This window comes from Artibeus jamaicensis, unplaced genomic scaffold (genome assembly GCF_021234435.1).
Source record: "Artibeus jamaicensis isolate MK-2021 breed Jamaican fruit bat unplaced genomic scaffold, CSHL_Jam_final contig_519, whole genome shotgun sequence".
Lineage (NCBI taxonomy): Eukaryota > Metazoa > Chordata > Mammalia > Chiroptera > Phyllostomidae > Artibeus > Artibeus jamaicensis.
The window spans coordinates 56,861,320-56,886,713 of NW_026521871.1; the positions used below are offsets into that span (position 1 = coordinate 56,861,320).

The 25,394-nt window shown below is 56.4% G+C and overlaps 2 protein-coding genes across 9 annotated transcripts in view; one reads left to right on the forward strand and one right to left on the reverse strand.

Annotated features, from left to right (window-relative positions):
• Positions 1–25,394, forward strand: part of SUMF1 (sulfatase modifying factor 1) — a 155,253-nt gene that overhangs the window by 40,253 nt on the left and 89,606 nt on the right. For 3 of the 8 annotated variants that reach the window (XM_037128483.2, XM_037128484.2, XM_037128485.2), the window contains one exon: positions 6,783–7,811. The exons of 1 other annotated variant lie outside the window; for it this stretch is intronic. In XM_037128483.2, the coding sequence (XP_036984378.2) occupies positions 6,783–6,893 (111 nt within the window). In that variant the 3' untranslated portion in view covers positions 6,894–7,811. Of the gene's footprint in view, positions 1–730; positions 1,630–3,004; positions 3,241–6,782; positions 7,812–25,394 lie in introns of those variants that run through there. 4 more of the 8 variants (XM_053669166.1, XM_053669165.1, XM_053669163.1 and 1 more) reach the window with 4 other exon arrangements.
• LOC119036677 (histone-lysine N-methyltransferase SETMAR) lies at positions 16,231–22,037 on the reverse strand. The gene is made up of 2 exons (XM_037128563.2): positions 21,515–22,037; positions 16,231–17,363 (listed from the first exon to the last, which is right to left on the reverse strand). Exons 1-2 carry the CDS (start codon positions 21,629–21,631, stop codon positions 16,491–16,493), a joined length of 990 nt encoding a protein of 329 aa, XP_036984458.2. The 5' UTR covers positions 21,632–22,037; the 3' UTR covers positions 16,231–16,490.

Sequence of the window (25,394 nt, forward strand, 5' to 3'; positions counted from 1 at the left end):
TTTGCCTCTTCCTTTTTAGTCCGGACACCTTTTATGATTTTTTCTTGCTGTGTTGTGTTGTCTAGAACCTCCTGTCCAGTGATGGATAGAAGTAGTGAGAATGTCTATTCACCTAATTTGGGGGCAGGAATCTTAGGAGGCAAACATTTGGCTTATAAATTAAATTTGATAGTAGCTGTAGTGTTTTCAAAGATGCCCTTCATGAGTGTGAGGAAATTTCTTTCTATTCCCAGTTTTTTGAATAGTTTTTATGAGAAATGGATGTGTTTTATTTGGCTGGTCGCTTTTCCTGTAGCTTTGGAGGTGTTGTTCATGTTCTTTCTCAGCCTGTTACTATGGTGAGTTACACTTGCTGGTTTAAAATTTCCAAATGTTAAACCATCCTTGCCTTCCTGGGATACAGCCACTGAGTTGCGGTGTGTTTTCCTTTGCATATGTTCTGGATTGTTTTCTAAGATGTTAGGCGTTTTTGCTTTTGTGTTCATGATGGGTCCGGGCCTGTTATTTTATTTTCTTGTCTGGTGTGGTATTAGTGTGTGGCCGGGCTCACGGGGTGAATGGGAACATATTTCCTCATCTTAAATTTTCTGGAGGGGTTTACGTAGAATTACCTTTCTTTCTTAAATACAAGGTGGGGCAAAAGTAGGTTCCCAGTTGTCAGAGAGGAAAATAACACAATAATTAATTGGTAATAGTACAGGAACAAGCCCTCTGTTCTGCACCCTCACAGCGGGAAACCTACTCTTCTGTTGGATAGAATTCCCCGAGGGAGATGACCTGGGCCTCCAGTGACAGCTCTCGGTGGCGTTTGGTTGACAGCTGCAGGGTCACGCGGAGCATTCGTTTCTTCCCGATGCACATCCAGGAGTCGGTGTCCTGCGGCAGCTGCGTTCGCTTCCGCCGAGTCGCCGAACTCATCGGCGTCTTTCCCTTTCCACTGCCTGTCCAGACCGCTCACGGTTGGTGCGGTTGTTGGTGTGGCTGGGTCTCATTTCCACGTGTTGACATTTAGTTTTTTTTTTTTTTTTTGTCTCATCTGTTTTTTCCTATCCTCGCCCCCTTTTTGACTGTGTGGGGATTAAGTATTTTTATCACTTGATTTCTCTCCTTTGGCATATAAGCTGTACCTCTTTGTTTTACAGCTTTAGTGATTTATTTCGAGTGTCGATTTAGTCAGGCTGAAGGGATGGAGAGGGGGACATTCCAGGAGGGAGGGCACTGGGAGAAGGTCCCAGCTGGATGTGAGTTACCCCCAGAGCCCCGGCCCCTCCCACTGGATCGAAGATGGGGGCCGCAGCTGCTTGATGGAGCTGCAGACCCTGGAACGAGGTCTGGGCCGGGGTCTTGGTTGCTCCCTGCTCTCTGGGACCCCTGGACCGGACCGAGCCTCTCTGAGCCTCAGTCCTCACGTCTGCCAGGTGCATGTGCAGCCGCACCTGCGGGAGGCTCTGAGCAGGGTGGACGGATGAAGCACCCGGGGAGGCGCTCCTCGGGGGTGGGGGTCAGTGAGAGCCGCCGTCTCTGTCACAGTCAGGCTCTGTCCCCTCCTTCTTGTGAATATGGATGCAACTAATGAATTCCTGGCTAGTGGGGGGGTCGTGGAAATGATTCCCAAGGCATAGGTGAAAATCATTAAAAGAAAAAATAATTTACAAAAAGGAAATAGTGTTGTAGTTCATTTAGAAAAAAATCACCTTGCTTTGAAGGTGGCTGAGGTTTGGCCTGAGGGCAGTGCCACTGTGTGACTGCGGTCAGTCTGCTGGTGACCGATGACTGGTGAGAGGCCCCCTGACATCATGGAGGCGGGGAGGCCCAGGAGGGGAAATGAGGCCACGTGGCCCCCATGCTGGGGCCAGGCTCTGGGGTGAGGCCTGAAGGGCTCTGGTTCGGCATCCAGCACTCGTCGGCCACGGGGCCCGGGCAGCCTGGGCCTCAGTCTCTCCGCCTGTGTACAAGTCAGACGCTGGCCGTGCAGTTCCCGCAGCCTGGTCCCCGGGAGAGCACCGTGAGTGCGTGCCCGGCCGTTCTTAGCACCGCTCGCCCAGTGAGCTCTCAGAAATACTTGTTGTCGTTCTCTCGATGGAATCAAGATCTTGTGTCTTTCTCTGGATCTTCGATCCAGCGGGGTTCAGTTCATCCCGCTGTGGGGGGACCGCCACCCTCCCTCTGCCCTTTACACCGGGCTCTGGAGTCAGTGGCACCGGAGACCTGTTGGCCCTGGTGGTTTTCTGTGATGATGTTTGAATGAGCTGCAGTCACTGTGCACTTTCCTTTGTCCTGGAAAGGGCCCCGTCACAGAAGCCCCGCTGTGTCCCACTTGCCTTCAGAGCCTCCAGGCGAGTAAGTCATTGTCTCAAGTGGATTGTCCCTGAGTCCAGGATGACATTCTTAGCTCAGGTATTGAGATCAGTTTCACACAGTAATTAGCCACTTTGATGAAATGTTCTTAATTAGTAAAATGACCCATATTTCAGCTGCTTGAAGATCTAACTTCGCTAATAATAACTGTTTTCGGGGCTAAATGTGGACTTGGGACAAAGGAGCAGCGAGGACGTCAAATCAGGCCGCTTCCTCCTCGAGAGCGAGTCCCTTCGCGGCCCAGCACTGTGGTTCAGTGCATTGCTGGTTGTGGAGCATTAGCTCAGGGAGCGCGTGCCGGGAAACGTGGCGCGGCACGGGGGTGGGGTGGTCCGGCCCTGGGGCCCTGGCCCTCGGCTGCCTTACCACCGGGGTCAGCGCTTCCTCTCCGTGAGGGTGAGTGCCAGGCCTGAGGGGCTGCTGAGGTCCAGCAATGGACCAGGGCTTCCTGCTGTCGCTGGTTTTAAGGTTTCCTGTTGTGCAAACTGTTTTCATCACAGTAAAAATTATAAAGTAAATAATACACGTAAAACGAAAATAAAAGGATGATTTTCTCTGCTTCATACAGAGCACTGCTGTTGATATTCTACCAGAATATCAACTTTTCTGGTAGAAAAGTTGGGGAACTTTTTTTTTTTCTTCCCAGAATGGAATTACCTGTGTGTGCCTGGGGGCTTCAGCGGACTGGGCGAAAATGCCCCTGCCGGGCGCTATGGGCCTGTCTGCTGCTGACCTTGTCCCAGCCTCGGGCAGCCGGGCCATCAGAGTCGTCACAGCCTGTGTGGTGTGACGCATGAACAGCATCTGACTTAAAACAGTGTGACATCACGGGAAAGAAGGCGTGTGTGGAGACGCGGCAGCCAGCAGGCCCCCAGCCCTCCGCCTTGTCCCCGGGGGGTCCCTAGCTTCCCGTCTGTGTAGCTTCCCGTGCAGGCAGTGGCCTCTGTCCACTCGTGCAGTCGCAGGTAGGTGCTGCCCTCCGAGCCAGGCCACTGAGGCCCGCAGGGCCGGCCAGTGCTCCCGGTCAGTGAGGAGGCAGATGGACCGGAGCGGCCAGGTGAGACTGAGTCCGGTTCTGCAAAGGTGAGCGCTCTGCTCGTGGTAGCCATGGCAGTGGCTTCTGCGGGGCTGGTGCTTTACTCATTTTGTGTGAAGATGAGGCGCAGCATTTTGATGTTAGTCCACCAGTGGCCCCCATTGCCTCTTAGGGAGCAGGTTTGGAGAGGCTGCGCCTGGTGTGGGGCAGCTGCGGGCGCCAGCACAGGGTTCTGCATGTCCTGGTGAGCTGGTCGGCCAGGCCCTGGCTGCAGTCTGGCTTCGCAGTGAGCCACGCCCGCTCTCTGCCTGGGCACTCGTTGTGCCGTGCTGCATGCCATGCTGTGCTGCACCGCGCCGGTGTCCTGTCGTTCCGCATCTGCTGCTCCTCATCTTTCCTCTGCTTTGGGCTGGTCTTTTGGTCATCACGTTAGCCCGGAATGCCCGTTCTCCTCGCCTCTGAGCAGTTCAGTTCCCGCCTCAGCACCTCCGAAGAGACGACTTCTCCACGGCAGTCCTCCGGTCTCACCTGGCCCACCTCCCTGCTGACTGCCTCCCAGGCTGCCCTGCCGGAATCCACCCCCCAGTCCCGATGCAGGGCCTCCTCCGGCTCATCCACGTGTCCTGGCGCCCAGGACAGCAGCACGCAGCGTGCGGCACGCAGCCTCGGAAACGGTGGCGGAGTGGACTGGGCTCCGGCAGCACCCGGCCGCGGCCTCGCCACCCTCTCGCCTTGCCCAGACTTTTCCACTTTCCTGCCCCTGCTGCCGTCCTCCCCCCGACACGCCTCCTCTCGTCCTCGGACGTCCTGTCACTTGATGCTGCCGCAGCGGCACCCAGGCGCTTGTTAGGGAGGCTGAGTTCTGGACCCCGCACCAGACCAGGTCTGGACCTCTGCGCGTGGGGTCCAGGAACAGCTGTTTAAACCAGCTCCCGTGGCCGCTGTCATCAGGTGGGAGTCAGAAGACCCTGCCACCCCCAGTCCTGCAAACCCGCCGTGGCCGAGCTCTGCCTTCCCAAGTCTTTCCTGGGACCCTTGCTGCTCTGCAAGGGCAGTTCCCTCACTTGAGCCAGTGGCCACCGCAGGCCCTCCCAACGCTGCGCCACTTGATGTGTCGGCTCATTGCCCCACCAGCCTGCGCCCTCCCACAGGGCAGGACCCTGCCCGGGCTTGGTGTCCTCCCTGGATGTGGTCGGGACCCCTGATTGCTTGGTGTCATGTGCCCCTCAGTCCCATGTGGCATTCTCTGCACAGGTTTGGGGCCGGGGCCTGGGATCATCCCGTGGCCGGGGTTGATTCTGCAAGTAAAGGGCTGATGCTTCCCTGCAGCCCGGGGAGTGGGCCCTGCAGGTATGCGCCTGCTGCTGCTCCTGGTGGCCCCCGGTCGCTCCCGCGGGCGCAGCAGTGCGCCCACGGTTTCAGGCATGTTCTGCCTGCCCCCTGCCCCCTGCCCGGGTGCCAGCGCTGTGCCATGCCCTCCCCCGCCGCAGGGAGGGTGGGCAAGCTGGGCGCAGTCCCTCTGAGTGCGGAAGGCAGAGCTCCACTCTGTCTGTCTCTGATGGTGGGACGGGGGCTTCAGAGAACTCCCGTGTCAGCTTTGGAGATCAGTGCCATGAACGAGATGAACGATCCACCTCTGGGAGAGAGAATAACAACTCAGGAAAACCAGCCTCTCTAGTGCCGACCTGTTTCCCCACTGACGTTCCCCCGCCTACGTCCCAGAGGTGCGCCCCGAGGCTCAGTGCAGCCGCTTCCACCGGCCGTGGGGACTCCACGGTCACGGGGTGCTCAGCAGTCACTCAGCACCCAGGACACCTGCTTCGTTGTCGTTCTCTGTCACTTTGGACTGAAGAGTCAGCCAAGCACCTTAGAGTTCCGTGAGTGGTTAGTTCTGGAAAGTGGAAGCTTGTGAAGTGTTCCAGTCAAGTCTCGTGTGGTTGGTTATTCACCTAGCCCTGTCGGGGGGCCGGGGACTCATGCGCCAGGCCCTGTTCGTGCAGGCGAGGGTACTGTCAGGCAGCATGCATCGGGGTGGGCGCCTTCCGCCCAGGAGTGGGTCCTGCCAGGGAGGCAAGCGCACCCATTAGACCCGGGTTCGAATTCTACTTCCTCTTGCAAACTGTCCTCTCGGGCAGCATTTAGCCCCCACGGCTGCAATGATCAAATGAAACAGCAGTGACTGTGCCCCGCCCCCACCCCGCCTGTGGGGTGCTCCGAGTCTGCACCCGTGGGCACTTGTCCTCGGCTCCTGTGAAGGAAGCATGCGGAACAAGTGCCCCTGGCAGCCACGCACAGGGTTATGGCCTACTGTGATTTAACCTCCAAAAGTGACGTATTGAGCAGGTTTCCCACCGCCCATCCTGCTCTCAATGGTCCTGGGCTTGATCATCACCTGTCTGCTGGATGTTAAATAACATCTTAATGGTCTGGATGTTTTCTCAGTTGCCGTTCAGCTTTATCACTTGGTTAAATGTCAGATACTATTCTAACTGTACAAGGAACTTCTCAGATCATAATGGTAGCGCATATGCAGGGAGACTGCAGGTAGCAGGTGTGTATGATGGTGTTGTTCCAACCAAGCTGCTAAAACGGGTAACAAGACCCAGGTCGAGGCAAGAGGCAAGACTCCATACTTGCTCCCACTCGAGTCTGGGGAGGCAGATGTCTTTCAGCTTCCCCTTCCTGGGCCAGGGCCTGCATGCACGCCTGCACCGCGGGGTGGCGCTCTGATCGCCCCGCAGGACTCACTCACCCCTCCAGCTGGCCAGGCCTCCGCATCCCCCCCTCCCACGGCCTGACCCTGACCGTCCTGCACCAGTCTGGAGGCTGAGAGTGCAGGACTGTGGATACTTAGGAATGTGCTTTTCAGTATTAGAACTTTTAAAATTTTTTCTGTTTGGAACGCTTCTGGGTTGTGGCCTGACCCTGTTCCCCGTCTGCAAACTCTGAGACCCTTCTCTGATGTCCTTGTAGCGAGGATTCTACGTGAGTGCGCTGCGCGCGCACAGAGAGCTCCTCCACGGTGATCTTAGCGCACATCCGGTTTTGTATTCCGCTTTTTCATTTGCCGTTGCATCACAGGAATTTCCTGCTGTTGAATGTTACGTGAATATGTGGCTTCGAGTGGCTGCTCACTAGTCCGACGGGTGGAGGCGCCGTCGGCCGTGTAACCCGTGCTCGTTCTCAGCTCGTTCTCAGCAGCACTCGGCCACGTCTTGGTCAGGCGGCCATGTCGCGTGCGTGTGGCGTCGGCCTCTGGCTGGTCCTCGCTGAACTCGGGAGTGCTACACGCGTGCTGCGTGTGCAGGGGTGCTGCTCGTGAGGGCCGCCCTGCCCGCGGGGCGGAGCACTCACCTCCCCCTCCCCCCTCCCCTCTCCCCCTGCGCAGTCCTACTGCTACAGGTACCGCTGTGCTGCCCGGAGCCAGAACACGCCGGACAGCTCCGCCTCCAACCTGGGCTTCCGCTGCGCCGCCGACCGCCTGCCCACCGCCAGCTAGGCGCCAGGAGCAGCCTTCCCGGGCCCCAGAAGTCGTGGCTGACCCGCACTCAGCTTCCTGCAGCAGGACGGTCCGCCTGTGCGCAGATTCCCACCCCAGGTGGGGCCGTGCCTGCCCACCCGCCAAAGGAACCGCCTGCGAGACCAAATCGCTCACCCGCATCAGCGCACCGGCCATGCACTGCGCTTCCAGAGCACAGTGTCCTGGTGGACTTTGAGGGGGCGGGTGGAGGGAATCACCGCGAGGCCTCGGAGGCCGCCTGCGACCCAGGCTCTGGACACAGGCGTAGACCCCAGGGTGCCATGCGTGGTGACCCATCTGTCCAGGGAGGGGACGCAAGCAGGGCCTCCGGGGCTGCCAGCTCTGTGAGCGTATCAGAGTCTGTTGTGATTTCCCAGTGAGAATTTACGACAGGCTACTTTTGAGCTATTTTTTCTCATGCGTGAACCTTGGGTTATTGTAATCATGTACAGTGAGAGATCTCTTAAGTATTTTCAGAAAAAGACGGGGTGGGAGTGGCCCTGCCGGTCTTTATAGTCACGTGCACTTTGTCTTCCCAAGGAAACACGTGTCTTTCTCGTTGTTACGGGGCTCCCACCGGTCGGTGGCTGTGGGTTCCAGTTCAGCCTGTGAACTTGCAGGGCCGTCGTGGGGTGTCTCCGCTGTGCTTTATCTTTTCACGTGAAGTGCCTTTGGTTCGGGGGGCCGTTCCCAACCCCGTCTCCCTCTCTCCCCACAGCCTCTGGTGAACGTGAGACCGAGGGAGACCTGCCAGACTCTAGGGGGCAGGGGCGAGGGGGCTGTGGATGAACTGTACCCCCGTGGCTGGCGTCTGTGAAGGGAGAGAGGGACCCGGCAGCTGGGGGCTCGGACGCTTTGAATCATGCACCCCGTGGAATAAACCAGTGTCTGCGGTCAGCCTTCGCTCTTTTGTTCCCCCCGCCCCCTTGTGTTTTCTGGTAGAGAAATGACGGGTGACGCGATGCGTTTGTTTGCTGGAAAACCTCCCTGTCCATTGGCTACGCGATAGCTTTGACAGCAAGCCATTTGTGGGAATTTTAATTCCAAAGAGCAGACTGTCCTGCCAGGGGCCTCCCTGTGCCCCAGCTCCTTTGTGCCTGAGGGCAGGAGGGGACATCAGGGGTGGTCCTGTAAACCCTTCCCTGTGTTAGAGGGGTGGCTTTCCAGCTGGGGTTCCCGTTGTCAGGGTCTCGTCCTGGTCCCCCAGGTCCCTGGAGACATGTCCACCTGTCATAGGAAAGAAACGGCCTGCCTTCGTGTTGGTCGTGGAGAAAGTCAGTCTGTGTCATTGAGCACGTGGTTGCCACCTGGCGCCTCGCCTCCCAGCGTCCCAACTCCGTCTTGGTAAACGGCTGTGCTCCCGGGCCATTTCACATTTATTAATCTGCCAGTTGGTTGATGTAGAATGTTTCCCTACAAAATTTCACCAATTGATGATTCATTCCAAGCAAAACAAACAAAAAAAGCACTTGCTTATTTGCAAAAACTAATGTCAGGAATAAGGTATTTTATCCTTCAAGCCGCCACTTGTTGAGGGGAGCTTCTGTCTCACTTGTTCCTTCCCACCTGCTTACATTTTTACAGTTTTATTTTTGCTGTGCATATTTTGGGTCCTTCTCCTGTTAATGAATGTGATGTAGCATAAATATTTTGGAGTGTGCTTTGGCTTAGTCTTTAGAGTTGCATTTTGGGCAGCAGCAGTGTCGAAGAAAAGCATGTGAGACAAAACCCCAACCAGCACCCCCGCTGGAGAGCCACATTTGCAGGTCCCCAGCCAGAGAGCGCACCCAACTACAGACCCCTGTCACCACTCCCCTGTGGAGTGCCCATATGACAAGGGACAGACCGACAGGGTGACAGTGTGGTCGTTCCAGCCTCAGTGCCATCGATGTGTTCCTGAAAGTCCTCCCCGTCTGCAAAACTGCATGTAAAAAACGGGGCCCCGAGAGAAATAGGGCAGACGCTTAAGCTTAAGGAATTTTGTAAGTGGAGCAGGGACAAAAGCAACAGTGATCCCTGTGAAACCAGTAGCTCCGTTAAGTTCCCTGTGGCACTGGTAGCTGGGGACATATGCTTTGCTGGGTTCCTGTCTTCCCTCTCCAGGGTGTAAGTCCCTGAAGGCATTTGCATCAAAAGTAAAAGTCTGAGGCTCACAGGCTTCTTCATGGACCCTTTTCAAAGAGCTGTGGGTGGAGTCTCTGCTTTGCAGCCTCTTTATCTGTGGCTCAGCTTTTTTGTTTGTTTGTTTTGTGAGGAGCTGTCCCTTCGTCCCTGCCACTGAAGCAGGGAGGGATTGGGGGTCTGTGTCAGACCTGCCTGGGTCCCGAGTCCTGCGCAGTGTGGGTTTAGTGTTGGGGTGTGCAGATGGGCTGAGTGGGAAGCGAGTCCTTTTTTCCTTTTTAAAGCCTCGTACACACGATTAGAGGGGGTGGGCCGGGGCGTGGAGGTGGCCATCAGGGTGACGTTTCCCTGTTGGAAAGCATCTACTCACAGTAGCGCCTCAAACTGTGTGTGGTTCAGCCTACAGCTCCGACTGCAGTGAGGGCCTGCACCGTTCAGCCATTTTTTCCTTTTCTTCCTCCATCCGAACTCCCCCCACCTTTTTTTCGTTTTTTTGGACAAGGCACCTGTGTTACTCCTGGGACCAACCCTTTGGGAAAATGGGACCTGGAAGGTGCTGTTTGTTTCCGTGCGTGTTGCTTGGGCCTGGTGTGCGAGGTCTCGGCTCCCCGCTCCCCTCGGCTCCCCTCGGCACCCCGCGAGGTGCACGGGAAGGCTCGGGTGTCCCTAGCCGTCCTCACAGAGAGTCCTGTGGTCAGTGCACACCAGGCAGCAGCCTTGCTCGGTGGGAGCCTTCAGTGCTGGTCCTTGCTCACCTTCTGAAGACAGACCATGGTTTTTGAGCTACACTGGTGTCGTCTGTGGGAAAACCCACAGTTGCCTCAGTGAAAGGAGTGTTCAAAACAAAACAAAACGTGGAAATACTGGTGTTTTCTGTTCTGAGACTTCAGGAGGTACATGCGAGAGGCCCGTGTGGGATTTAGTTTTTCTTTGTAAAATACTTTGCACGCATTTCTTCCTCTTCCCCTCCTTCCATCACATGCGAACCTTCCCAGTGGCCACTATTTCTCCTGGGGCACCAACCTGCTGGCAGCTCTTGGGAAGAAACGGGGGGTGAGGGGTGTCCTGGCTGCTGGGGGACGGGGACGAGAGTGGGAGGGAGGGGTGGGGGCAGGACACGGGCGTGTGTGTACGTGTGTGTGTGTACGTGTGTGTGTGTGTGATGCTCTGCTGTCCCCCTGGCTGCGGCACAGCAGTGGGCCCAGTGTTGCTGGCTGTCCCACTTCCCAGAGCGCCTGGCGTCTGCATTTCCATGTGAAGCCTTCTGAGTTTTCAGTGCAGGTGAACAGCTCCCACGTGTGAACGTGGGCACTGTGAAGGCCCCTGGAGCTGCCCCTGCAGCCAGGCTCGGCCTGGGGTGCCGCCTTCAGCCTCAGTCTGAAAAGCCGAGTCAGTTGGTGCAGCACAAAATCTCGCGTGTTTCTCTTGGAAAAAGTGACCGGTGGGGTAAGTAATGTTCCAGCGAGGAATGTCCAGTGTGGGGACGGGCAGGGGCTGCCCAGAGGCCTCGTCCTACCTGGAAATGCCCTCCCGGCCCCTTCCCTACCCCACCCCCCAACTCATTCGGCAGACTCGGGCACCTCTGCAGCACCATCATGGTTCAGGTTCATTAACAGCAGCGCTCATGGCTGAGTTGGCAGAGTGATATCAGACAACGGCGGAAGTGTCGGTTTCTGGACGACTGGTTTCATTTCTATGTTAAACTGAACTCTCTGTGATAAAAACTGCCCAGAGCAGGCCTTGGGTTTACAGAACCCGTTGGGCTGTGAGGGAAACGAGGCCGTTACGGTTTCAGATGCTTCCAGCCCCGTGGAAACGATCGGCCCCAAGAGGCCAGGCGGCACCGGCAGCAGCCAGGGCGCCCTCCATCCTCTCACTCGAGAGTGGAGGCCACTAGAGCAGGAGTCTCGTTAATTTTTTGATGAAGCAAAAGCCGTTCCCAGGGAGGGAGCACCCAGGGAGGCTGCACGGGCGCAGAGACCCCGTGACACGGGCCCTGTTCAGGGGTCGGGAAGTTCAGGGGATCAGCACCAGGGTGGGGGGAGCAAGTTCAGCTTCAGGAGGGTTGTCCTCCGCCCACAAATGGTCTCGACCCCAGAGCCACCCTGCTGAGCAGGCGGCAGCCATCAGCCCCGGTCATCTGCCCGGGCCCATCCCCCGAGGTTTTCTCCACAACAGCGCTGTCTTCTTTGCTGAGGAAATGGAAGGCTCTTTCCCACCTTGTCGGCTGGGCCTCTCATCTGAGTAACAGGAGGAGCCTGAAGGGGGGGCAGGGGTGCGGCTGGGGGTGCAGAACCAGCTCCGGACTCTGGGCGGAAGAGAGATAAGCCACCAAGAGAGATAAGTGTCCTTGTCAGGTAGCACTGATAAGAGGGTCACCTGCTTGTTTACTTTGGTCCTTGTGGGAGAAGGGCCCTGGAGGGTTGCTTTTTTGAAGTCCCCAGGTTGTTGCTGCTGCTGCAGACACTTGCCAAAAACCCCTTATTTGCTGTTCAGTGATGTGGAAGGGAGCCCTCTCGTCTGGCCAGTCACCAGGCACTGGAACCACCTGGAGCCGCTTTGATAGAGGAAGACTGCCAAAGGGCTTCACCAGCGGAGGCACAGAGTGGGAGGTCCCCACTATGGCAGCCTCTGCTGGCGTGTGGGGGTGGGGAGGTGACAGGGAGGGGACCCCGCAGGTCCCCAGCCTCTGCCCCCTTGGAAGGTAGTTGAACCATTAAGCCTGTGAGGAAGGTTAAAGTTTCACGCAGCTCTTGTCCTTCTGGTGGATTTTGTCTTCACTTGTGGTTTCGTTCCCCCCTCGTCCCAGGAAGGTCATGTGGAGACTGTTCGCACGGTGCCCAGGTGACATGTCTGTGGGGGCTGAACCAGGGCTGGCCATCTCGGTGACTTCCATTCCCTACCGCACCAGCACATCTGCGGTGTGTCGTGAGTTTGGGGTGGGGAGAGGTGGGGGGCAGAGGGGAGAAGGGGCACGAAGCGCGGTGGTGGTGAGGTGCATTCGAGGTCAAGAACACGCGGGCTCTGGGGCCAGATGGCCTCAGTCTCAGTCTCTGTCCGACCACGTGCCAGCACCGTGGTTTTGGGCCACCCACTGCCCTGCCTGCTGCTGTGGTTTTGGAAATTACATGGAAATACTTCTACGAAAGGCAGAATCGAGGCAGGCGGGTTGAGGTCGTCAGTGCAGAATGGCCTGCGTGTGAGATGCCGGCCTGGTTCATCACCCGCATTCTGAACTCCGAGAGTCGGGGCCGTTGTGAGTCTGGTCGTGCTGGCGAGGCGGCCACGGTTAGTGCTCGTGTCCTAGGCTTTTCAAAAGCTCTGCTCTGCCCCCCTCGGACCTACCCCCAATGTACATCTTCTTTCTGTGAAATGATCGTCCTCATAAAGAGGTGGAATTCTCGGGGGCCAGGTGGGGAAGGGCGGGTAGATGGGAAATACTGAATCTCAGAAGGCGCTTTATGGGCACATTTGCACCAGGCTCAGACCCTGGGGAGGACGACCGGGCGGTATGTGAAGAATGGGAAAAAGTGTCCTGCACGGGGTTCCTCAAATAGCGTCTGAGAAGCACCGGAGGGCCTCCCGGTCTCTGCCCCTGCCGCACTCCGATGCTGCAGACTCGCTGAGCGCCGGGCGCTGCCCTGCAGGCGCCATCTAGGGCAGCTCCCGAGGCAGCCTTCGTCCCCGTTCCAGAACATCCGTGGATATCCGGACCAGTGCGGAGGAGAATACCGCATTCCCTTCGGTGACTTTATCCTTATTACTGAGACCTTTTGCTGCAGGACATAGTCTCAAGCCAGAGGCTGAGTCAGAGCGACGATGGCCATGGGCTGCCACTCTGGGCAGTCTCTGCCGGAGCTGCCCTGCACCTCCAGCCTCTGAACGGTTTTTTTCCGTGAAATGGCACCTGGAATGGTTTCATGTGTGATGTCCCCCTCTAGTGGCCAGGTCGCTTTTTGCGGTTTTCGTACACGTGATACCTGGAGTTGAAGAACCTCTGTCCAGGGGCACCGCGGACTTGGGCAGGCTCCCAGAGGAGACAGCGGTCCTAAGTGCGTCAGCGCCAATCCCTGGGTTTGTCAAGAGCGGGTGGAGCCGGAGGATGTGACCTGCAGAGGGAGGGGAGGCCCGGGCACGATCCGTGTTTGTACTCCGATTATTCTCTGCATCTCCTCTGCCTTTATTAACAATTATTATTAATAACTGTCAAGCATCATCACCAAACCTGTTTTTTTAAATTGTAAGAACAATAAAATACATAAGGTAAAACTAGAAACTCCAAAATACAGGCAGACTGTCCTTAGAAGCCCTTCATTCTGGGACTTGTGTCTGCTCCCAGATCTTTGCCAGCAGGTAACGACTCTCACCAGTTGGTGTATCTTCCCAGCCCTTTTCCTGTGCGTTCGCAAACATATGTTACACACGTGTGTATTGATACACAATGCAGATTACGTATAAATGTACATAGGCACACAGCCACGGAAAAAAACGCTCTTCCCAAATCGCGGAAGGAGCTGCCCGCCAGAGCCAGCAGGTGGCGGCAGTCGCAGCGCCCTCTGGCGGCCCCGCCACAGCCGGCTGTCCCTCGGCCTCACCGCAGCCCGTGGACGCCTCTCGGGACGATGCTCATGCCCACAGCGGGGCCTGGTTTCTGTAACGGTTGCCCGGAGTCCCCTGCAGATTGCTTGGTCTGGAGGCCGGTGGGTTAACGATTGTGGTCCCACAGGAGTGTATATATTGATATATATAATGTATACATTAAAATATGCATATATACATGTGCATACTTTAGAAGCTGCGGCGGGAGCGCCTCGGTCCCAGTCCGGGCACACCTTCACTGCGGGGACCCATCCTGAAGAAACCAGGCTGCTCCCACGGTCACAGGAGACGGAGGAGCCCGGGCCCAGGCGGACAGCAAGGTGTTTCTGCGCACCAGCACCCCTGCGGGACTGGGGGGGTGGCTCCTCCGCCCACCGGAAACACACAGGGGGTCAGGCGAGAGGAGGAAGGAGAGGACTGAGGTCCCAACAGAACAAGGTAACACCTTCGGAGAAAATCCTTAATGAAGTGGACACGTGTAACTTACCCATAGAGTTCAATGTAACGGTCAGTGGTTGTGCAGTGGCTTCACCGAACTCGGGGGACACAGAGGGACACAGTGAGAACTTCCACGGAGAGAGAAAGCGCAAGGGAGTGTCACGCACAGTCTCGGAGCTGAAGGACACAGCAGCAGAACCGAGAGGCGCGTGCGCGGCAGGTTCCACGGTCCAGTGAGGCCGAAGTGGCGCCGGCGACCTGGAAGACCGGGCAGTGGGGCCTCCCACTCTGAGTGAGAACAGAATCGCGGAAGGCTAGGGCAGCTCGCGGGACCCATCGGACATCAAGGGGAATGATGTGGGCTATTTGCATTTTCATTGTTTAAAACTATTCCAGTAAACTTGTGTGTACCTGCTTACATCTTTGCCAGCTGACACAGAAATTTCCGTAGGATGAATTACTGGGCGTCTAACTCCTGTAGCGAAGCATATGGTTATTTTAATTTGTGATGGGTATCGACAGCTTTCCAAAAAGGCTGTGCCAGTTACATCCCTCCGCAGAGTGAATCGGCAGCTTTTCAATTTTTAAAAAAATGCTAAAATGAGTCTGAGAACAGCCACGGCAGCCTGGCACAGGGAGGCGCACTCCCGCCGTCTGTGGCTGGGATACAGCCCTGGGGGGGGGGGTGCCAGTGGGCCCATCCCGATGGCACGTGATAGCGGCCGCAGGAGGGATTCGCTGCTAATGAAATCAGCCTTCCGGAGTTGACTGTTTCCCTCCCCTGCCCTGCCCACAACCCACAGTGACCTGGAAGCCGCCTGTAATTACCACTTATTTTTGTCCTTGTGGGGAGGTCTGGAGCACCCCCCCCCCCCCCCCCCGAGCTAAGAATTCTGACTGTTCCTGTGTGTGGCTTGGTTGGGGATGCTTCTGACCTCACGTGCCTCTGAAGTTTAAAAATTGTAGCCCAAAGGTCAGGAGGCGAGTAAGGCTTCAATGAGGCTGGGGAGTAGGTGCCTCTCAGAGTCCCATGTCCTCCCGAGCACAGGGACCTGTCGCCGGCTGGGGGCTTCAGCCAGCTTATCTGTAAGGGCAGGGTTTGAGTGACCCGAGTTCTCTGTAGAAAGGAGGGGAGCGGGGCTGTCAGGCCCGTTGTGTCTGCAGACGTGGGTTAGCGGGGGCCGCTCCCGAGAATCCCCGTGCGTGTCGGGGCCGTTCCTTGGGGGCCGCTTCCGCTGCTGTGGGCACTATTCCCTGACTCCCTTTTGGAATGGCACCCCAGCAGCTGGGCGGGAGGTGAGACTGGAAGTAGGGGCAGGCCCCCCTGGGCAGAGGCCTGCGGCGGACCCTCACTTCACAGTCCTCAAGGACCCCTTCCCTCCGGACGGCCGTCCCCAGGGCCCCGGGTGAAGTGCCCAAAGGTGACGGCGGCCAAATAAAACTAAGGAGCAGCCCGTGCTCTGCTGCCCCTTTAGCAGCAGCAGCAGCAGCAACAGACGCTGACCGAGTCCCAGAACACCGAAGCCACAGCGGGTCTCTAGTTCTCCGTAACTCGGCCCTGACCTGAGCATCTGGCGTGTGTGGGAACTGGGCACCTGCAGCCCCTGGCTTGCAGCCTCCTGGGGGCGTGTGGCCTTTGGGTTACCCTTGGCTCGTGCTTTCTCCGGTGGGACCGTGGGCTTTGCACTGGGAGCTTGGGACTTGGGAACCTCCACGTCTCACAAAGCCAGCAGGACGCTCAGAATCAGGCTGCCTTTGTAGCCAGGGTCCCATTACCACCTACTGCAGTGTTTGTCCTCCGAGGGGCGCTGTGTACTAACGAGCGTGCTGAAGCCGCTCTGGGGAGTCCCAATGGAGTCTTCTCGGTTAGAGAAATGTGGGCGGAGCATTTGATGTTCCGGGGAGGGGCGGGGGGGAGGGGAGGGGCGGTAAGCAAGGTGTGTGTGGTCAGCCCCCAAAACAGAGGCCGCAGGCAGGGGAGACGCGAATCCGACAACGGAACTGGAAAGCGCAGGGCCTCCTGGTGCTAGGGGCTGAGTGTACTCAAGAAGATATTAATTTAACTTATTAAATAACACTACACTGTGGGGCCCAAACGAGTCTTTTAGCTTTCTAAGGGTCTCCGTAAGTAACTTGTTTTTGCAACTTGTTTCTTGCTTTGAAGAAGGAGCCAACAGACGCCCGCCCTCTAGGAGCTGGACTGGGGCTCGACGAGCCCGTTCCCGTGGGGGCCGTGGCCGGCCTGTGGGGTGTTCACGTCCCTGCCGCGGGAAGACGTGAGCTTGTGCGGAGACCCGACGTGCACCGCGAACATTCCACAGCCACGTCCTCTGGTGACTTTCGGTTGTGTGCCTGGCGGTCCCCGCCTAGAGTTTTCCGGGTGGAAGCGGTCACACCCTTCCCTGATTCCTGTCGCGCTCACTGGGAGGGACCTGCAGGGGCCGCCCCCTCACTCCCTCCTGTCCGGGGAGGGCAGGCGCGCGTCTCCCGCACTTGTCCTCCCTGACCGGCGCCCGGCGGTTCCGGGGCCCAGTACAGAGACCCGTCGAAGGGCAGGAGGGCGGAGCACACTCTGGAGCCGCAGTAACAAGGTTTTCTTAGTTTCCCGTCCTCGGGCCTTCCTCCGTCTTCGCCGTCCGTTCGGTTCAGGAATCTCCCTGAATAGTCGTAAGCGAGCTCTTCTCCGGGCCAAATGTCCCTGGCTGCAAAGAGCGCCAGCCTCGGCACCATCGAGTCCACGCGGACCGGCACCATGAGCAGGTTGGGCTCGCAGGAGTGGTTCAGGAACCGCCCCACGTTACCGATCCGCGCAGGGTCCACAAACGTCTCCATCACCGGCCCGCTGCACGCGTGCTCCCGGACAGCTATGATGTAATTCGCGTCGAGCGGAGTTTGCATCCCAATTCTTCTCCGCGCTTCCGAGGGCCCCAACACCTCGCCGGCGTACTCGCAGACGAAGCGGCCTCGCGGGACGAACTCCAGCGTGCGCAGCCCCCAGCCCTTGCGACGCGTCCTGAACACCTGCAGGCGGAGCTGCACGCCCCGCTGGACCACTCGGTTGGCGCAGCGCTCCGGGCAGGGGCACATCGCGTTGCACTCGAAGACCGGCTGCGCGCACCCGGCTGCCGAGCCCAGGACTCTGAGGCGCGCGTCCTCGTCGTAGTTCTCGGCGTGACGGAGGCAGGAGCAGGAGCCGGGGACGCAGGGGCGGTGCAGGCAGACGCACCCGGGGAAGGTGATCTCGGCGGGGTCCGTGTCCGCGCCGGGCCCAGCCACGAGCTCGGGAGTGTACTGCAAAACCGGAGACAGGTGTCAGCGCGGCGGGCGGTGTCCCTCCCGGACCCAGCAAGCAGTTTGGGGGGCGCGACTTCTTACTCCTACACCGGTAAAAACACCAAAGAACTAACAAGCACAGCAGGTTAAAATACTGTCTGAAAACATGACTCTCCGATTTAAAAATAACATTAATTTTAAGTTTTCAAATTCTGTGGTTTCACTTTAGGGATGGGGAGAACAAGAAAAACAATTTTTTTAACCAGAAACTGAAAGCTTTGTAACCCATTTTGCTTCCCTCGGATGTCGGAAACTCAGTTGTATTAGGGCTTTGGATGCAGTTAGGTGTCCACGGCTTCTGGTCTTTTACGTTTCTCTGTAACACAGGTGCATACATACGTGTAGGGGTGTGTGTGTGTGTGTGTGTGTGTGTGTGTGTGTGTGTGTACTTCTGTTGTGAGCCGCCTCAGATCCTTTTTGTAGATAAGAGAGTCAGGATGAGAAAGAAATCAATGAAAAATGGCTTTGGGAGTGTGTCTTCCATTGATTTTTTAAAAGGAATTTTTAAATTCAAAGAATGTCTAAATTCTTACATATTCTCTGATGTTTTAAAGACACTTTACAGTTGTATTCGAATCTTCACGATGCTAAAAACAGGCACTTGGCCAAGAAATTGCAGACAGAGTTCCAAAGACTGTACTTGTTGGCTAGACATTAATAGACACTTAAATTTACTGTAGAAGTAGTATACATGCAAATAAATCCGCTTAGTCGAGGAGAAAGGGAGGATATGAAAGTTTCTCGGGCTTTTAAATGCACCTGCATTTTCAGAATTTTGTGTTTATAAACTGTGACAGAGAAAGGAAAAGGTCCTGAGTCTCTGCGAAGCCTGGTCCCTGGCGACTTCCTGGAGCCGGTGGCCCTCTGTCCTCAGTGCCAGGCAGCTCACACTTGTCCCGCAGCGGCTGCCTTCCGTCCTCTGGGTGCGCTGCCCTAGGCTTCGTGTTGGAGACGTTGTGTTTCCGGCACGTTCCTTAAGCTCCCCAAACACTTCCCTGTCTGTCTCACAGGTTGTGAAGGAGTGGAGAGAACCCAAGTCCAAAGCTCACTCCAGCGCTGGCCCCCGAGTGCTCACTATGAACTGGGCAGGCTCTCTGAGAGGGGGTGAAAGGCCGGGTCTGGAGTTAAACTTCTCGGGTTCAGACATACTCAAACCAAAATCATGACTAGGAGACCGTATGGTTACACCCCACTTCCCAGCCTCCGTCATTTGCCCAGCTCCGTGGGGGCCACTGAGAGCTGGCCCAGCCCAGATTTACCCCATTCACCCACAGGCACGGCCTGTTGCCCGGTGTATGATGTGCTGGAACTTTGGAAGAAGCACTTGGAAACGTACAAAAGGGGGCATTTAAAAATCATCTTTAGTATCATCATAACATTTTTCCTGGTTTGTGTCAAAGTTTGAAATGGATCGCGTGAGAGTTGCGAACAAAGCAAAATGCTCGGTGCACAGTGATGCACTGGAAACCAGGTCCTTGAAGATCTGGGTAGAGATTTCAAGTTTTCTGTTAGAAGACATAAAGAAAATAAAAAAAACCCCAAACAAACCATGGTCACCCAAGAAACCAAAATGGAGACAGAAGACAGTGGGTCGAAGAGTAAATATGCCCCCTTGGCCCTGCCCACACGCTATTCCTCCCTTCTCTGAACTGACCTGCACTTAAGCATGAACTTCGGGATCCAAGTGGCATAGACTGCAGGGCTCTCTGGTTGTACTAGATGTGGGGGCCTTGACTTTTAAACAGATCTGTGTCTCAGGGAAAGGCATGGTCAGGGGTCTGGTTGCACAGCACTAGGCATGCAGCAGGTGACCAGGAACTACTTTTTCATTGCTTGACTGAAGCTCTCGATAACTTCTGGTCAGAGGCCTGACTTTTCTGAGTTGCATTCTGTGCTGAGACCCAGGAATACGAAGTGCGACTCCACAGCATCCTGAGCTGCAAACCTGGCCTTGGTTTTGAGTTTTAAGGAAGTGCTGTGAAAACCTTCATTCCTTTTTTGGTTGTTTGAAACACCAGCTACAAGAATCTTTGTACTTGGCCTCCAGCCCCATGAGTTTGTTTTTGCTCCAAGCAGCTATTAGGAGACTGTGTGCCAGCCAGACATCTTTTCAAGGCCAAGTTAAGATCTTAAGACGGATGTTTGAAGCTGGTTTCGGGAACCCGAAAAGTGGCTAGATCCAACTCTTAGTTCAAGCAAATCAATTCGTTTTTCTTCTACTTGGGTTTCAGTTCCCATGGCATTATGGTATGCTTGTTTCCAATCCGAACATTGGAATGTTCTTTTGCCTTCTCATGAAGTACTCAGAAGCAAACTAGACACAGTTATTTTTAACCTGAGTTTTTTAATCCATGAGTTTTTTTAACCCACAGTTATTTTAACCCATGAGTTTTTCATGCCTGAATTCTTATGTGTACATGTGCCTGTGAAGGCAGGGTTTGGGGCAAGCAAGTTGTTTTGACCTTTAGAAGACTGGTTTTTGTGCTCCATGAATATACGCAGGCAAACTAGCTGAAGGTGCTTTTAGGCTTGTTGTTTAAATGTTTCAGACATGCTTTATCTTCTTGGTGAAACTGTAAGCCCCTGGAGGAAAGGATCTTGTCTCCTTTCTCTGACTCTCACTCTGCCCAGAGCTATGCAGAACCAGGTGGCTGGAGCACTGTGGGGCTGAGTCTGTCTCCTGATTTCCATTCATGCCCATCAGCTGTAGGTATAAGAATAAATCACAAGGCTTGCGCCCCCCCCCCCCCACCATTTATAGCAGTGAAGTGCCTTCTGCTCTCTATTGCAAACTCAAGGGCAGGAACTGTGTGTCACCGGCTTATATGCTCAGCTTACCAGGTGCCTGGCCCCTTACAAGCACTCAATGAAGAAAACACATTCATCAGTGTTTCTGACCGGGCAGCCTGCAACGTTTGGCTATGAAGAAGCTTTTAGGGATCAGTGTTTAATATGGTGCCAACCAACCTTATCGTAACTGTAAGTGCCTAAGGTAGGTGGAGGAAAAACAACCATTTCTGCTACTGACATTCTGTTCTGCTCTTTGAAAACTGCTACTGAGTCTGCTGTCATTTGATCCTCAAACAACCCCAGGAAGCAGGGAGGACAGACAGGGTTCTGTACTGATAATGGATGTGACAAGGGCTACCTGTTTTTAAGTTGTTTTCCTGTTGCAGACGAAGAAACACAGGATCTGAGGAATAGCTGGGAGGCTAAGCCCTGACCCTAGCCCTCCTACCGCCAGGTCCAGGGCTATGTCCACTCCAACATCCTGGTATTTTTATCATTATTTTCTTTTTTGGCCATTCCTTATTCCTTAGGCAACATGCAGGCCGAGGTCAGAGGGGTGAGAAGGATAGAAAGGGCTCTGAGGCAGTAACAGTCATGAATGCTTACTGAGTTATCTCAGCAAACTGGGAGCAGTATTTTCGCTGCAATGAGAAAGAGGTACCATTATTCTAACTGCACGGGAGGGCTCTAAGGCTTAGCTGAGGCTAGTTAATTTTTACCCAGAACTCATAGCACGGGGTAAAATTTTTACCCAGAACTCATAGCACGGAGTCAGCTAAGTCTGACTCAAGGGGCCAGGGTTTTAACCTCAACACTTGCCTGAGGTCCCTTAATAAGACCTATGCCTCACCTTACATATGACACCTGAGACTCAGTGAGTTCTGGGGACAAAACGCGGACAGAAAGCCAGGTTCTCAGGCTCTTTCTAGGGGACCTCATGACACCCGCTTCTGCCCTTCAGGGCACCACCGCCAGTCTACAGGCAGGAAAGAGGAATACTCTCGTTAAGTTCACTGTGGAATGTTAACAGAAAAAGACCAAGACCTGTGCTTCTATGAGCTATTCCTGCCCGCAAACTGCGGTGCGACGGGGTAAAAAAGTCAAGAAGTTTGGAGAGCACCTTGCGCAAGACAGCCACAGAAGTGCGACCACATGGGGACTGCACGCACAGCACTTGCTGTAGTCTAGTCCCGCCCCCTATTTTCAAGGCCCCACCTCTACCCCAGTGGCTGCGCGCGCAGCGCCGTGGCCGTCATGCCCCTCCCCACGGAGGAGGGTGGGTCCCCGCGCACACTCGGAGGCCAAGCCCCGCCCCCTACCTGGAAAGGCTCTGGCACCGCCCCCGAGGGCCACACGCTAACTGGCACGTTCTCCAGGCCGCAGGCGATGTCCAGGGGCTCCAAGGGGGCTTCAGGCTCCTCCTCAGACGCGGCCATCCCACAAAGCTGCTCCGCCCCGGCACGGAGCGCCTGCGCCTAAAGGTGCCGGAGTCTCGCGGAGCCTGCTGGGAGTCGTGGTCCCGCAGCTCCACTGCCTCATGGGATTTGTAGTTTTCTGTCACAAGTAGCTTGTGAAGTCAAGCTCCCCCTTTGTTTTGAGCCAAATGCACAACAAATAATACCAAACCGTTAAGGTACGGACAAAGCTTTGGGGACACAAAATGAAGTGCTTGAGACTTTCCCGTGAGCCTCAGGGCGGGCTTCAGAGGCGAGGTCCGAGGGTCCCAAGGTTTGAGGTGGGCGGGGGTGGGCCGCACCCCGGGGCCCCCGAACACCCGGAACCGGCGAGGCGGTTGGGCGACGCGCGCCGGGCCTCGCGCTCCGGCGGCGGAACGGCCTGGTCGGGCCCCTCCCGGAAGGAGGCGTGCGCGCCCCGTCGCCCCGCCCGAGGCGTGTCCCGGAGACGCGGGATCGGGGGGACCGTGTGGGGCCTCCCAGAGCGCCGCCCCGGGCCGTAGCCGCTCTCCTTCCTCCTCCCCGCACCGCAGTCTCCCCGCGGTGGGCCCCGGTCGGACCCTTGCTCACCTCCGGCCACCTCAGTTACCGCCCCCGCGGCCTCGGACCCTGTCCTGGAGCATGGGGGGCCCGGCCTGCGACCCCGACAGTTCTCGGGCGCCCCGAGCTCCGTCCGGGGGCCCGGCCGCTCTCACTCCGCGCATCTCCCCTTTCTGCACCGTAAGCCGGGCAGAGACTCCTCCCGGATCCCGGGGTGCCGGAGCCTCCCCTGCAGCGCTCCTGCCCTCGCCCGCGGAGCGCGTCCAGTGGATTCTCCTAACGCTTTTCGTTTTCGGTGCTCCTTACTTAGTCTCTCCTTTACTGCTTGGACTCCTGAAATAATTTTATTTTTTGATGTCACACTGTCCCCATGCCCCCCACGTCCCCTTACTGCTGCTGTCACTAGGAACTTGGGAGGATGTGTGTGCCAAGACCAGGCTCCCGCTGCTTGAAACCCTGCGTGTCCCCGTGTGTCTCTCCTGTGTCCTCGTGAGGCCCGGGAAGATCCAGACCCGACCCATCTCTCTGGGCTTTCGCTCTGTTCACTGTTTTTCTCCACAAGCCATGTCCCTGGGCCTCCGGGCCTTTGCCTGTGCCTCGCTCATGTCTCCCTGGCCGGTGTCAGGTGTCCAGCAGCACAGTCACCCTTTGCTCCGTGATCCTATGTCACTCGGTCAGCCACTCTTCGCCATTTACTCCCAGGCAAAACCCAATGAAGTCATAAAAATGATACAGGGGAGGAGGCAGGGAGAGAGAGGGAGAGACACATTCGTTGGGGCTTAAGTCACTTTGGTACTTTGATTTGCAAGTGGTGTGATGCAGGGCCCGGGCCTTTGGCCGCTGTTTTGTGTGAGTGAGTCTGCTGATTGGAGTCCCAGGACCAGGAACTGAGAGGGCGAGACTCTTGTGGTCACCACCTGGTCCCCACCCCAGCGCTCCAGGGATTTGCACGTTTTCTTGCACGGACTTCAATGACGTAACATTTTTCAGTGCCCTGTGGCATTTTTCTCTGAATCCAGAGTGATTCACTTGGTTTTCCTGGGGGGGGGACTCTCCGCATGTCCTTCTTCATTGAGTCCCCACGTGAATCATAACAAGGCACGCCTGTTGTCCGCAGCGTCTTGGCGCGAGCTGCTGTACGGGACACCACGGGCTGGGTGGCCCCAACAAAGACACTGAGTTCTCACAGTGCTGGGCGTCAGCAGCCTGGGGTTGGGGTGACCGCGGGCCAGGGCTTGGAGGGGCCCCTCCTCCCAGTTGGCAGACAGCTGCCTCTCCTTTATCTGTTCCTGGGGAAGACAGGAGCCAGCGAGCGCTCTTCCTCTCCTGACGAGGACACTGATCCCATCTTGGGCCCCCCCATGACCTAGTGACCTTCCAAAGGCCCCAGCACCAAACGCCATGGCAGCAGGGTGTGGACAGATGAACTGCAGAGGGATGCTGTCAGCTGTAGCCAGTGGGTGTGGAGACACGCTCAGGTCAGGCTTATCCTGAGTCTGTGGGCAGTAAGACAGTGGTTTGAATCACCATGAAATGCATGTGTCTGGTGCAAAACCAGTTCTTTGGAGTAGGTTTGGAGGGAAGACAGGACATGGGGCAACACACCTGAGTTTTCAGCTCTCCTCGGCTGGCCTCTGACCTTGGGCACCGCTAGCTGACCTTCAGCGGATCACCACTGTGGGCCAGACACTGTTTAAGAACATTACATGCAGCCGTTCACTTAAATTCCACCATAAGCTGCTTGAGACCTTCCCACGCTGGCCCACCAGGGGCCGTTTGGTTTCAGCTGCTTGTGCAGACTCACAGGGCCCCTGAGAAGGCCACAGCCGGCCAGCAGGGAGGCTCCAGGTGTTCTGCGGGATGACACGCAACAGGCCCAAGGCTGCCCCCGTGGCCTCCATCCTCCCAAGGACGGCCCACATTGGAGGAGCAGAGGTGCTCACGAGGAGGTGTGGGAGCGTGCTGCCTGGGAAGTCGTTGCACACCCGTGGGAGCCGTGGGCCTGAGGGTCGTCAGCCAGCAATCGTTTTATCAGACGTGCTGAACACGGGCCCTTCTGGAGGAGAGAGCCGCCGGCACAGCACCACGGGCTGCAGCGTCATGCCGGGGCCGTGCGAGGAGGGTCGGAGGCAGTACTGGGAGCTTCGGCAGAGGGCAGCGTCGCCCCTGGGAGGGGCCGTTTGCCACGGCCTGGAGGGATGGATGGGTTTGGGGGACAAGGGGAGGGCGTTCCAGGCAGAAGCAGCAGCAGGAGGACGGGAACCAGGATGAAGTGTGCACACACACAGGAAAGCGTCATTTCAGATCGGCTGCCACTCGGGGTGGCCTCAGTTTTCAGGAATTGTACCGACGAAGGACTCCGCAGACATCGGAGAGCACGCCGTCCTCTCAGGTGAAGAGAGGTGTTTGGGTGCCGGCCGCATGCCCGGTGCCCATTGGGAAGACAGGGTGCCGACGAGCCCCCCGGGCCAGCCAGCCCCAGTACACCCAGTTCACCAGGACTGAGAGTCGTGTTTAGGAGCATCCCGGGGCGGCGAGGAGCGCCGTGCTCCGGACTAGCAGGTCACTGTGCTGCCTGCTTCCTCGGCTCGTGCTTGTCCCATCGCCTGCCCTTTGGGGAAACATTTGGAAGGATCCACTTTATTTTATTTTTCCTGCACAGTGATGCTACTCCCAGCATAAGATCTTCAGTTCATATCAGACCTTCCGTTTAATTTTTTCTATCTTGCTGGCAAAAAAAGTCTGAAAGTATTTTACACAGTGTGAGATTGCAAGTAGGAGCGGGCGTTGCAGGCGACAGAACCAGCGTGCAGAGCGAGGCAGTCGGATGTGCGTGCCCCCCAGGCCGCAGCCCCCCAGCCCCTGTTGTCTCTGGGCGCTGCTCTGCCCTGGCCAGGAGCCTGGCTGCTCGCAGGTTGTCCCGAGAGCCGTCCTGGCCACTCGGTGGAAAACACGTCTCTGTGGACATCAACGCGATGTCCGAACTGACCGCTGTAAGTAAGCATTGGACCTGAGCATTACATGGATCATTTATGTTTCTTTCGGCCTTTTCACTGGTGGAAGAGCAACTAATTTCATCAGTAATTAAGAAAAAAATTAAAGAGAAAAAGCAATACAGTAAAACTCTAACATTCCACAGGTTCAGTTACTTTTGGCTGAATGACGGGTGTGACTACATGAAGTTGCCATTTTTTAAAACAAAAAT

Excerpts from the sequence above, each read along its gene's own strand:
- LOC119036677 (XM_037128563.2), bottom strand. The coding sequence starts at position 21,631 with ATGGCCGCGTCTGAGGAGGAGCCTGAAGCCCCCTTGGAGCCCCTGGAC. Across the intron at positions 17,364-21,514 it reads CGGTGCCAGAGCCTTTCCAG|TACACTCCCGAGCTCGTGGC; the intron begins GTAGGGGGCGGG and ends CCGGTTTTGCAG.